This window comes from Corythoichthys intestinalis, chromosome 1 (assembly GCF_030265065.1).
Source record: "Corythoichthys intestinalis isolate RoL2023-P3 chromosome 1, ASM3026506v1, whole genome shotgun sequence".
In the NCBI taxonomy this organism is placed as follows: domain Eukaryota; kingdom Metazoa; phylum Chordata; class Actinopteri; order Syngnathiformes; family Syngnathidae; genus Corythoichthys; species Corythoichthys intestinalis.
Genome location: NC_080395.1, coordinates 51,604,656 through 51,618,248, shown reverse-complemented (window position 1 = coordinate 51,618,248; position 13,593 = coordinate 51,604,656). Strand labels below are relative to the sequence as shown.

General features: G+C 38.3%; 1 protein-coding gene across 1 annotated transcript; it reads right to left on the bottom strand.

Moving 5' to 3' along the window:
• Window positions 1-1,236: 1,236 nt before the first annotated feature.
• Window positions 1,237-13,380, bottom strand: LOC130912753 (protocadherin-20). Its single transcript, XM_057830764.1, has 2 exons — window positions 13,225-13,380; window positions 1,237-13,104 (listed from the first exon to the last, which is right to left on the bottom strand). Exons 1-2 carry the CDS (start codon window positions 13,276-13,278, stop codon window positions 10,486-10,488), a joined length of 2,673 nt encoding a protein of 890 aa, XP_057686747.1. The 5' UTR covers window positions 13,279-13,380; the 3' UTR covers window positions 1,237-10,485.
• Window positions 13,381-13,593: the final 213 nt, after the last annotated feature.

Below are 13,593 nucleotides of genomic sequence, written 5' to 3'. Positions count from 1 at the left end.
TGTATTTAACATCTCCATGTTGCGTCATTGTTGATTTCTACAACCAAACCCTCGTGTTCCTGTTCCTCTGCCGAAGTATGTTTTGATAGCCAGTCTTTTGTTACCACCCTGAGTTTTGTTTGCCTTTGTGTTTTTGGATCCCTGGTCATTTGTTTGGACTTTGTGTTTTTGTTACCGTCGTTAAAACATTTTAGTAAGTATCAGCTTGTGCTACCATTGACGGCCTCTTGGAGATTGACATTGCCCCCCCCCAACCACAAACGCACTGCAAGTCACATTTTTAATCTATTTCAGTTTGGAAAGTATTCATCCTTTGTACAAACATCATAAATGTGATGTAGTGTGGTTGGTTGGGGTCATTTAAGCTTTAAAGGGAATATAAATGTTGATCATGTACTTTAACTATTAATTTTCACTGTTATCAAGTACATTGAGGTTTTAATTTCTTTCTTTTTTTAATGGAAATTTGAAGTACTATGACGTTATAAAAGCAACCTAATTCAGCTGAATAGGACTCATAAAAAATGGAGGTTTGGGGAAAAAAAGTGAGGAAAGCAGAGATGGGGCTGCACACTAAATAAGGCTTTAGTCTGTCATTTTTAATAATCAGTTGTTATACATAGAAGGATGAACCTTTGAAAGGTGGAGAATGAAGGATGAGAACTTTGCACTTAAAAAAAGAGATCCATACTAAACAGAAATGATGGGTATCATAATTCTTCTTTACTACTTGTATTTTCCAAAGTTCCGTTGCTATTGATCATTCCGTTTTCTACTGCATATTATGTTCAGGTTGTGGTGAACTGAGCCCTATTCAAACTGGCTCTGGTCAAATGGCAGATTACCATTTGAAATGGCAGACATTCCTCGGCTCTGACATATTGAAGACCAGTGTTGTCAATCTTACTTTAAAAAAGAAATTAGTTACAGTTACAAATTACTTCTCCCAAAAAGTAACTGAGTTAGTTACTAAACAGCAAACAGCACTGGAGTCGGCCAATGCCCTTACAACCTCTTGGTGAATGTTGCTATCTTGGTGAATGTTGCTAAGTATTGTATGGGCACATCAGTTCAACTTTTTTTTTTTTTTTTTTTTAATTATTTTTTTCAATTAAAAAAAAAAGCTTAACACAAAATGCACCTTTGCTATTATGTCAAATATTGTCAGATGTGGTGATGTGACCACTTTCTGTGTTTCACTACACAAAAATTGTATTCATTACAGCATATGCTTTACTACTAGCTTACTAGCTTACTACAAATGAAATCATAACGTAAAGTAGATTCATACAAATAAAAGTTAAAAAAAAAAAAAAAAAAAAGCACTAATCCTACAACTGTGTTTATCTCTGTCTCTCAACTGACCTTTCTGTTTTCCGTTTTCGAATTTCTCACTTGCAGACGCAAACATGATTATTTAATTAAACTATTGCCAGTCAACACTCAGAAAGGGTCAAATGTGCTATGAGGAAAATAATTACAAACTGAGGTTTTCAAATTATTCCTAAAAAAATCTACTGCACTTTTTCTTTGCCAAATGTGGTACACAGACTTAGTTCCTCTTGGCAAAGAGAAAATCTTCCTGGTATGCATGAGTGGTTAATATTAACAAGCAGTACTCTGCTGGCACGTTAATCTTGGGGTGATTCAACAATTCAGCCACAGTCAGACCATAAACGGCTCATTTCTTATTATTTCTCCACGGTGGGGTCAGATGGAAAAGGGCAACAATGGTTTATTAGCCTCAGTGTCTCTTTCCTGTACTTTCCTGTCAGTTTGGCTTTTGTTGACATTTACACATTCCAAGCATTCACAGCATTACACATGTGACATGCAAAAGAACAGATACTTTGTAAAACAAAGTTTTTTTTATTTAGCTTCAAACAGTTAGGAATTTGTCCTAACTAGCCATTTTATAAAACACCTCAGTAATCTCTTCATAACAGAAAAGGTGGCCAAGGATAAACACAAGTTGTGAGTTAAGAAAATACTAACTAAAACAAAACACAACAAAAATGATCCAAAAAACGAATTATTAAAATATAGTGAAGACAAAAATGAACAAACTAAATAATACCTTCCTCTCCTAAACTCAAGTACTGTAATTTTCTGACTATAAACTACTACTCACTCATACCCCGTTTATAGTCCAAACTCCAGTGGTGTTAATTTATGGTTTTTATAGGCTAATTTGGTGGGTGCGACTAATAGTTATCTGTAATATTTCTGAATTATGTTGATTCAATCGTGGATTGGGGAGGCATGTGTAATGATGTAGCCTGCAACTGTTTTGTTAATTTCTTGTTACCTATTCTGTTGCCAAGCTTGATGGAAGCTTAGTTTGATTTGGAGGTGTGGGTCGTTCACTAGTTGAAACATCGACTTCTGAGTGTGCATGATCTTTACCCACATGTTTGATGGTGTCAGGTTCACTTGTCTGGTGCTTAGATAAAGTACTCATGGATTAAGCTAAAATGGGCATTTGCTTGTCACCCAGTAATAGAATGCATTTCACTTTGATGTTCCTCTCCTTCATTGAAATAAACTATAATAATAATTGCTACCTTTTTTAACACCCCTGTCCTTGCTTCATCGTTCGTGCGGTAATGCGTCCCCCACTGTACGTGCATACATCACCAAATTAAGGAACAACTGTTGTGTCGAGAAAAGTGACATCTTAATGTTAGTGCCGTAATGTCCATGCAATAAGATGCTAGTTGTGGCCATGAACGTTGAAAAAAACAACACGACAACAATGACAAGAACAAATACAAATACTACAAATTTTGTAGGTGCAGCTAAGAGTCAGGTGCACCTTAGAGTCATGAAATGACAATGATCAGATCATTGATTATATAAACAGATTTTGCAGGAAATGACAAAGAAAAAAAAAATACTGTTGGTAAATCTCATCATCATACATGAATAATTTAAGTTTTGACTCTATTAGTGCTAGGGAAAAAGAATGAATGAATCACAAAGGAAAGTTCACAAATCAAAGTGGAAAAAAGTGTGTTAAGCATCTGTGCGTGGGTTTAGGATATATTGTAACTCATTAAACTCACAAAATAAAAATGAGAAGTTAAGGAAATTATTCATCGTGGGGCTATGGTACGGAGCACAAATGGTACATATTAAGTCCAATTTCATAATTATTTATTGAGCTCATTTTAACGACAATAACAAAATTACCCCAAAATATCCTACATAATGTAATAAGACTGATGAGCACATGTGATGTGTGTGCGTATTCAAGTGTGCATTTGTATGTGTATATTTTCTGAGGAGTGGGACCATATTCGATGTCATAATTTTGGATATGTAACCTTGACTCTTCATTACAACAGGTGCAACCAAATATGGGCCTGTTCATTAAACTTATTTGTTTAATTTCATGCCTGAAGATTTATTATCAAATCAATCTCAAATGGGATCCTGCTGTGACGGATAATACAGTACAGTTATTACTGTCTGTCTACATCATTAACTATTTAATGTAATTTCAGATGGGCATTGCTGGAGAGACAGATGGACAGAGACATGGCATAGGGGTGGTTGGGGGTTTGTCATAGGGGCATTTGCAGATTTTTTTTTTGGGGGGGGGATGTATGAACAGAAAAGCTTTTCGAGAAACCAGTGTTATGTGGGTACCATCTGGGTGTGCAAATGTGTTTTCCAATAACCACCACGATCCGTTGAGACTACTTATCCTTAAGGACACAGAGTTTAAGACCCAAAGCAAAGTCAGGTCCCCATTGTGTTTTCTGACTGTGCATCATATTCTGCATGGTCTGAAGATGCCTGCTAGTTAAAATCATTACAGAAGGAGGAGATGAGAGGTCACACAGCTGCACACTGCGCCTGTTTTACCACATCCCTTTTTCAACCTGTTTGAGGCTCCATATAACACACTTGAATTTATGACGAAGGGCAGGGACTCTTTGTCATATTAAAAATAGCAAGATTGTTTGTCGCAAGAAGTTTTAGTTTTGATACGATCCATCCCTATGGCGGCTGGCAGATGTGCTTCCTATATACTCTTGACAGTTTGAAAGCTCGCTTTGCAAACGATTCAGCGACAGCATCGGTCAGGTGAATTTTTCTAAAAGCGGTACGTGCACTGAGACGAGACTTCACCCGGTGAGCTTGATGCATGCACCAATTCATTGGCATGGCACTACATATCTCTGCTGTTTAGAATTTATTTGAAAATAAGTTAATTTTATTTCATACCTGCCCCCTGCCTTGCCTCTCTACTTACTTGCAGTTGGGTCAAAACCACTTACCTCCTTTCACGCCTGCTCAACCTGCAAATTTTACACCAACACAGTTTTGAATCATACCATTTTTATTTATTTTGTTGATTAAATGACACAATGAGTGTTGACTGAATCGCAAAGTGCAATTTTTTTTCTGGGTGGGAAAAATGGGTGGGGTGGCTATGTTTTAGTGTTGTGTTCACAGATTTTTGACGATTTTCCAATAAATTCAACATAATGTATTGTTTGTGTAATGGACTCTCCTTGCTTGTTTGGTTTCCAGTATAAATATTCCCACTGTAGGGCTACATTTAGCGATGTAGTCATTCTCCTTTTAATTTCTCCAATATAACAGTACATTGCATTGGTCCTAATGAGGTGCACCTGCTGGCTGTATGTAGAAGCATGTGGAAAGTGTGAAGAAACTAAAATAATCTTGAAAGCTTTGACCCTTTGCCAAATGTCTTTTCAAAGAGGCTATCGCAGATTATCTGGTTAACTGTTGAATCTGTTTCATTTTTGTAGTTAAATTAGGAAATTGTGCCAAACAAAATATTTCCTTGTTAGATGAAGTTGGCAATTAAGGCGTTATTCCATTTTTACTTTATAAAATGAAACCCTTTTCAGATCCACGAATAAGTCCGGTAATGTACCGGGATTTACTCGGCATGCACCAAGTGTAAATGCAGTTTGCTACCTCAGCTGGCGCAACACATTAGCCAGAACTTTATTGGCTCGTGACCAAGTCAAAAGTCAGGTACATTACCAGCTCGCACTATGTCTGAATGCAGCAGGTAACGATATGCTTCGCAGAGGTTGATGACGTAGACCGTGCAGCACTACAATAATCCTTTTTCTTCCCCCTAAGACAGTGCTTCTCAATTATTTTCCGTCAAGGCACCCCAAAGGAAGAAATAAATGTTTTGTGTCAAGCCCCAACCACTGGCGTGGGAAATGAGGTGCTGAGTATTGGGGGAAAAAAACTGTGTTTTGGTATTTTGTTGTTGTTGTTAAAAATAAATCAATAAATAAAACATATTGAAACAATGGCACATTTAATTCGGGGGATTAAATATATATGTAGAAAAACGTGTTTTCTTAATAACATGGTCACCACCTGACACCCCTCTTGCTACCAGGTCACATTGGATAAGGCGCTATTGGAAGGGAAAAGTCAACTGTTGAGAGAGGAGGCGTTAACATGGCTCAAAAACGAATTAGCGATTTTTTTTCTTCACAAAACCGGTGAACTTTTCTAAAATTCAATATGAGGTCAAAAATGAAGGTATGATAGTTTACAATAGTGCCGAACGAGGAAAAGTTAGCTGCAGCTTTAGACCGTGGAGAACTTCAAATAACTTGTAGCCGCATTATTGTTTGTTGTTGCTGTTGAGCTGCTTCCCTTGCAGAGCGCTGTTGGATATTGGTGTGCAATTTATTTGAGTGTTATAAAATGTGGGCGGCGTCTCCACCCGTCTGCGTGGCTGTCACGTGTTTGGTGGGGCTCGCGCGCGGCTATATGTGCTTGGGCGCGCTCTAGTCGGTGGCCTCAGTGCCAGGATTAGCGATGGGGCAGCGTAGGGTCTGTTGACGACGAGCTTACACTCACAAGGGATTCACACGATTACTGGTTTGTAGATCACAGAACTGATTTGTGTACACTACACCCCTTCCAATCACTTATCCTATACACTCCCCCAGCCCCTTGCCCTTTTTTCCCTGGTCAACAGGCCCCCCACATGGTGTCAACCGGAAATACATCTAGCTGACGATAGCACCAACATATTCATAGTGTAGACGTGCAATGTATTTCTTGTTGTTGTTTGTGTTTCTTTTCTTTCTTTTCTTGTGTTCTTTTCTTTTCTTCTGCTCCCCCATAGTCCCTTCTTGTTCGCTGCTTTGTCATAATAAACGAGATATGTTGAATGATCACAATGGGAGTATGTCATACTCTCAATATGAAACATTAAAACTGTTCAGATCAACCGGACACTTAGACTTCCATTTTCCATGTCTAACAGCTGAACAGGGCAGGTTAACAAAAACAAACAAAAAAAAAAGTAAAAAGTGGTTGTTAAACCGAGGCTTATTGGACCTTTTAGTTTTCAAATGTGTTTACGCGTCATTGCGCCATCTATCTACAGGGATTTGCATTATAATACACGTGTGCTTTCATTTCCAATACAAAAACTCCCAACACTGTAGGTGAAATAGAGCGCTGTCCCTGTAATAGCCTTGTAGTAGTATGTAAACTATTCAGCATGTGTGTGTACTGCCACTGCGCACCCCTTGTATGGAGAAAAAGCGCGAGCATGACAAATTTGGGAAAAAACTAAATAAGATCCTCAGCACCCCCTGCTGTGAGTGACTTCCAGCGCCCCTGCCACAACATTTTGCCGCCACTGTAAATAGTATAATTTGTCTATAAAATTATTATAAGTACATCTCTACATAACGTTTTGTCCTTGCATATTAAAGAAAAAAGTATTATAGATCAACTTACAATAAAGTATAACTTTATTCACAATTTTTTGTTTGTAAAAGAAAAGACTTAAAGCGCATCAATATGCCTGAATAAAAAAAGTCAATCCATAATGTAAAAATACATCAAATGTACATTTTTTGACCATTTTATACTGAAAAATAAAATAAAATAAAAAAAATCAATAAATAATAATAAAATCAAACTGATTAGCAACATTAACTCAAAGCTCATTATACAGAACAATTTGCCTGAAAAAACAAAAGTTAATAAAACAAAAAGGACAGTGTCATTCGACATAGGGACAGTTTTTATTTTGACAGCACTTGTATCGTCCAGCATGACCGAGACCATGTCCAATGCTACTGGCAGTATTAGCTTCTTTGCTGTGGTGTGGGTTTTTTGCACTGAGCAAATTGGTATGCCACCTTATATGATGCCAGCAGTGCTCACTGGTTTACTGATGTAGCATTCACAAAGTGGGACGATTGTTGGCAATATTGTTTGTCTGTTTGATTGTTGGCACGTTTTCAATAAAAAAAAATAAGCGGCTTATCAATGTGATTGGGGTCTGTCTTGAAGTGAAGTCTTTATCGATTTGGCTTCATGCATTCCGCTGCCAACATTTTTAGACACAGTAAACATACATCTTTCCTTGTTTCTCACTGAATTAAAAGTGAAGCCAAACGCTACATACACTTTGTCATATTTCCTCGATTTAGCTAACGGGAGACATCGCTGAAATCCCTGTCAAATATTTTTTCATGGTGTCTTTACTGCGTGCACTTGTCTGGAGCACAAATACTGCACAAATTCTGAAAATGAGAGCATGTTCCCCGATGTTCAATACCTCCCTAGGGGGCACAACCCACTATTTGAGAAAGACTGCCCTAACATGAATTAACCTTAGGCAAGCAGCAAACAAAGAACTAAACAAAGTAGATCTGACAATGGTCCGTCGTGTTTAGAGTTTAGGAATAGATTTTTAACTTTTGAATGGGATGGCACGGGACTCTATTGCTTAGCAACGGCAGTACAAGTGTTCATAGCTTTTTTTTTTCGTGTTTTTTTTTTTTGGTATTATCATTATTATTTTAAATAAATGTTATAGAGAAGGTTTCGTTGTCCAGGTGTTTGTTGATCTCTTGTTAAAAAATTGGGTCTGATCGGTACAGTAAATGAACTATTTCTGCAATGGAATCTAAAAAAGTAAACAGGCATGTAGTCATGCCCGAGTCGTATGTTGCATGTGAAAGCTGCTGAGTAAGTACTACTACAGTATATTTCCAGCTAGTATCAATGCTGCCAAGCTGGTAAAGTAAATTTCCCTATGCCTGAAAGTCAACAGTCGTGTAAATTCTCAGTATACGGTATTATGTCTGAAAGCAGCTAAGGACACTAGGAAGAAAGCAGGCTTTTAAAACTCAGTGTTTTTGCATTCCATAATTCTTAGTCATCACATTTAAAACATTCAATTTTTCACTGTGAAGCTTTACTCTTACAGGTCTGCACTTTTAAACCACAAACCAGAAAAAAACAAGGACGTTTTGCATAGTTCTATTATCTGTTACTCTCATGAAAATTGTCAATGCACAAACACTATTTGAAAGCTAGCTCTGTTCAGTATCTTTTCAGAGTTCATCTGGAAAGGTGTTCAATTTTTTTTTTTTTTGGTTCAACCTTCTTTAAGTCTATAGAGTGACACTCCTCTATTTTTTAAAACCCACTTTAGGAGTACTTCTGTGTCAAATGAACATCAAACCTCAGCCCAATTGTGAAATGTACAGGATGACCAGAGGTGATTACGAAGGATTACACTGAGCTGCTCCTGATGTGCACTGTGCTTCAGCTTCATAACATGCACTGGCGGTGCTGCAAATCTGTTCGTTACTTGTGACGCGAGATGTGTGTGAATACATTCTTAGCACTGGTTTGTTTGCATATTTATTTCGTTGTTGTTCGAGCCAAACCCAAGCAAGCTAAACAAGATCCGTGATATAATTGAGCTCCTTTAGGTGAGGACGGTACAGGTGAGGTATTTAATTACAGTCCTAAATCTAATATATAAATATTAACATTCCATTCATATTTTGTGAGAACACAAGATATATGTACATATATCTGTATATATAGAAAGAGTCAAGAATAGAAAATGTGTGTGTTTGTTTGTCTTTCTAAACATGACTGGATGTGAACGCCCAAGCTTTCACCTTTGCAGGTGATTACAGCCAAACCGGATTTTCATCTTTAGTTTTCTAACCACGTTATTTGTGTTTAGGGTTTTTGAAGCGAAATCTGTGGTCTCGTTGATGTTTTGTGGTTTTGGCTATTAAAGCAAAACTAAAATAACTAAATATATATCCAATTTGAAATGTATAATAAAATAATGTACTTTAATATTTTCTTTGTCACAAGCACTTCGTAAAATCTTACAGACACATTAAGAAATGCACATTGGTTGAGGGGGATTTATATTAAAAACAACACAGACAAACAGAATGCATCAGTGTCCTCTATGGCATTATAAGATGACACCTGTGACAATATAAAAAGCATCTTGCAAACCAAGGTGCGCTGACTGAACTGACATAACTGGTTTAACTGTAAAAAACAAAAACCTCAGAGAGAGGCCTCTTGACTGAGGGATGAAATGTGTACAAGCAAATCTAGATGCTGTTCGGTCAGTCCTCATTATGAAATGGCTGGATCAAAGCCCTCATGCACATATTTAAAAAAGTTTTCAAAAGTATTCCCCAAATCTAGCATGAATGAAAAAATGATCACTTATGACCTATGATAAATAGTGATATGTAGGATCGCTCTCAATCTTTTGTTTGAACACAGATCTATGAACGGTTAGTTTTCCTTTATCTATATCTGCTTGTCCATTTGTCTGGTGCTTCTAAAATAAATAATACAACTGTCAAGGGGGAGAGGGGGAGGCATTAAAAAATGGTTTACATTCATATTAATGTGTATTTTTTGTGATTTGGTTTTACCTTTTGTGCCAAGTATTACATTAATGCAGGTTTACAATAAAAATCTAAATCAGTATTAGCCTTTACTTACAGTATATATATAGAACAAATACAGTATGTACTTTATATTAAAAAAAAGTTTTTAAAAAAGTACACTATGCGCATAATTAAATCATTTTCAAAGCATATCTCATGTTATAGATGCCTCAATTTACTTCATGGTCCATTCCTTTGACAAAAAAGTGTTTGAATTCACCCATGTTGAAAGGAAAATCAAATCGTGAGCGGTCACTAGTGGATGTACACTCATGGAGCATATTTTTTGTTGTTGTCGTTGTTGACTTGCACAATTGAAGGAGACTGAGATTCAACAAAAGACATATATCCAAATATTATATTGTAGTTTTCAACAGTACACTGTAATCATGCTTACTTGCATCAGATAGATGAAATGCAATAAATACTTCTCAGTTTAATGTAGTGCACTTTGACACCATTGCAACAATACTAAATAATCTTGTAATATTATGTACTGTATTATATATAGACCTTTAAAAAAATAACATCTTGAATAAGCACTAATTTGATTTGTTGGAGGACATTGTGGTCCTAAAGAAGAGGTCTGTGAGTCCATAAAATAAATGTATTTCCATTAATGACGAATGCTTAAAAATGATCATATATTCAGAATGACTAGAACACATTTTTTCAACTTCTCACAGTGTCTGGTAAACATTAATGCAAAAACAGAGGTGTGGATAAGAAATCAAATGTTTGAGGCACGCCTTAACTTTCTGTTAGTGACGTGCATAGAGTCTTTCTTCATTTTCAAAGGTAACTCACAATCTGATTTTGTCTTTTGCTTCTGGAATCTTTTTAAGCATATGCAAGCAGTCAATGTAACAAGAGAAAAAAACAGCCCGAGGCATGTCACGGAAAGGGTAACGAGTGCTGGTTTACATGGAAACATGTCATACCGCTCAGGTCCCTCCTGCAATTGGCCAATCTGCCAGGGTCTCTCCTCTATTTCAATGTCAGCTTCTCTTGTTAGCAAACTCTGAATATAGCTTTCATTGCTCACTGTTTCATTCACAAATAAGTTAACAATGACTGTTGAGTAAAGCGGCTCCGGCTGACCATGATCACTGACCTTTACTAAAAGGCTGTGGAGACCTCGGTTGTTGAGTTCCCTCTCTAATGTAATATTTCCCGTTTCTGGGTCGATGGAAAAAAATCCAGGTTCCCCTCCCTTCCTTTTAATTATACTATATGCAATCACAGCATTCATCCCTGTATCGTTATCCACAGCATAAACTTCAGTGATGGATGTTCCTGGCAAGGTGTTGGGTAGAACCAACATGTAGGACTGATTGGACTGAGGAAAGAGGACAATTGGTGGATTGTCATTTACATCCAACAGAAGCACAGTCACCATGGTTACAGAGGAGAGCATAGGTTCCCCACCGTCTACGGCCTTAATCCACAACTGATATGTCCCCTGTTGCTCTCGGTCAAGGGAAGTCTTGGCCCTTAGTGTTCCTCGGCCTGTGTCTATTATGAAGATGTCACTACCGTTGAGGATAGAGAGGGCTACCCATCCGTTTTCTCCAGCGTCAGCATCTGTTACTGATAGGACCCCAATCTCACCATAACCTGGGAAGTTCTCGGGCACAAAAAAAGTGAAATCCTTGTTGATGAAGCGTGGGCTATTGTCATTGCGGTCTTGCACAGTCACCACAACAGTGGCAATTGACTCCCTCCTTGGGGTTCCCTGGTCCACTGCTCTCACTATGAAGCGGTATGTTTCTTTCTCTTCACGGTCCATTGATGTTGTCACGCTCAGGATACCTGTCACATGATCTAATACAAAGATCCCAGGGGCATCGCCTCCGAGGAGAAAGATGACCTCCCCTAGGGCATCGCTGTCCCGGTCTGTGGCATGGAGCTGCGTGAGATAGGTGTTTGGCGGATTGTTCTCATCAATAGATATTTCCACTAAAGACTGCTGAAAGACTGGAGCATTGTCATTTTCATCCAAAATCTGTACTTTCAGGAATGTTTTGATAACAAGCCCGTGACTGTTCTCAACAACTACAATGATCTCGTACTCCTGTGTCATTTCATAATCCAATGCCTCTGTAGTTTCAAGCAGGTATTCATTTGTTACGAGCTCATAGGGCCCAATCCTAAAAGGGCCTGTACTCTCTAAATGGCAGTTCACCCTGTGCCTAACATCGATGTTAGTGACAGTATAAAAAGCAATAGGAGTAAATACGGGCTCAGATTCCTTTAATGTCACCACGCCATCTTTTTCCTGTGCGATGTATCTAGGGATGACTGCAGGGGGCCCCATTTGAATCTTTATCAAATGAATAGCAACTGCGGCAACAGCGGGAATACAACCAGGTCCATTGGCCAGTACAGTGAGTTTGTAAAGTAATGCAGTACTAGTGTCTATTTTCCCTGCTAGTTTGATCACTCCTGTACTCCTGTCCAAATGGAACAAGCTCCTGGTCTCCCTTGGCACACGCTCGCTGTAAGCATAGCTGATCTGAGCATTAGCACCAAGGTCAGGGTCAAAAGCATGTAGACGTGCCAAATGGGTCCCTTTGGTGGAGTTCCCATGCAGCGTTATATTAAGGTGTGAGTCTGTGAACTGGGGACAGTTATCATTTACATCCAAGATGACAACTTTTAAAGTGGCTGCACCAAGCAGAGGTGGGGTGCCACCATCCTCTGCAATAATGTCTGTGATGTACTCAGCTTGTGTTTCTCGGTCCAACAATTCTGTCACAATGACAAAGGGTGTTAGCTCCCCTCCTTCATTTTCTTCAACATCCAGCGTGAACACACCAAAGTCATTTACAAGCCAGTAGGTCTGCACTCCATAAAGACCCAGGTCCGGATCAACTGCAGGCTGCTCTACTGCATAGCGAGCATTAATGGGTGTGTTTTCCGGGACCGATAAAAGAATCTCATCCACAGGGAACTTTGGTCTGTTATCATTGACATCTTCAATGATCATCTTAACTTTGATGAGCTGAAAATATTGCTGAGGAAGCACAAAAACATCCAGTGAAAGGAAACATCCATATCTGTTTGGGTTGTCAGGGCAAAGTGTCTCCCTGTCAATCTCTGTAGCAGATGTAGAAAACTCTCCAGTAATATTATTGAGTGTCACATACTGTTCACTGAGACTCTTTTGAGCCACACTGAACAAATAGGGGGGGTCAACTGTAAAATCCAAATTTAAATCCACTCCAATGGCTCCTATGAAAGTGTCCTTAGGTAATCCCTCCTTTATTCTATAGATGAGTTCTTTTGCTTGGTTGAAGCTTGCAAAACAGGAATGAGGGCAGGTATAAAGCAAAAGGATGAAAAATCCCTGAAACAATAGTTACAGAAAAAAAACAGATCATTCTATATTGTCAGCCATGTTCTGTACATTGTTTCTAATAAAGCTAATTTTTACTTATACTCTAAAGTTGATTCAAATAACACTTACCCATATTTCCCCTCTTTTGCCAAATCTGGGGTGTTCTTTGTTGACCATATTCATAGTAGATCCAATTCCAAATTTTTGTACTTACAGCAGGAAGAGTAGCATTTTAAAAAAGTATGGCATTTTGAGCCATGCAAATAGATCTCTGCTGAGTCCAAAGCCTACTTGTTGTCTGTCTTGAACAACTCATTCATCCCAGTGCAGACTCAGGACACTCCCACCATATGCAAATCAGTCCCACATGTAAACCAATGAGCCCCAAAGGCACTGTGACATCTGCAGTTCACAGATTACTCCGTTGACATGCTTTTAACATGCATCCTCACATGCCTGCCCTTTGTATACTCACAAATGAATGTAAGATGAAGTATG

Bases quoted from the DNA above. Each gene is read 5' to 3' on its own strand.
- LOC130912753 (XM_057830764.1), bottom strand. From the start codon at position 13,278: ATGAATATGGTCAACAAAGAACACCCCAGATTTGGCAAAAGAGGGGAA. The intron at 13,105-13,224 runs GTAAGTGTTATT...CTATTGTTTCAG, and splicing joins GCAAAAGAGGGGAAATATGG to GGATTTTTCATCCTTTTGCT.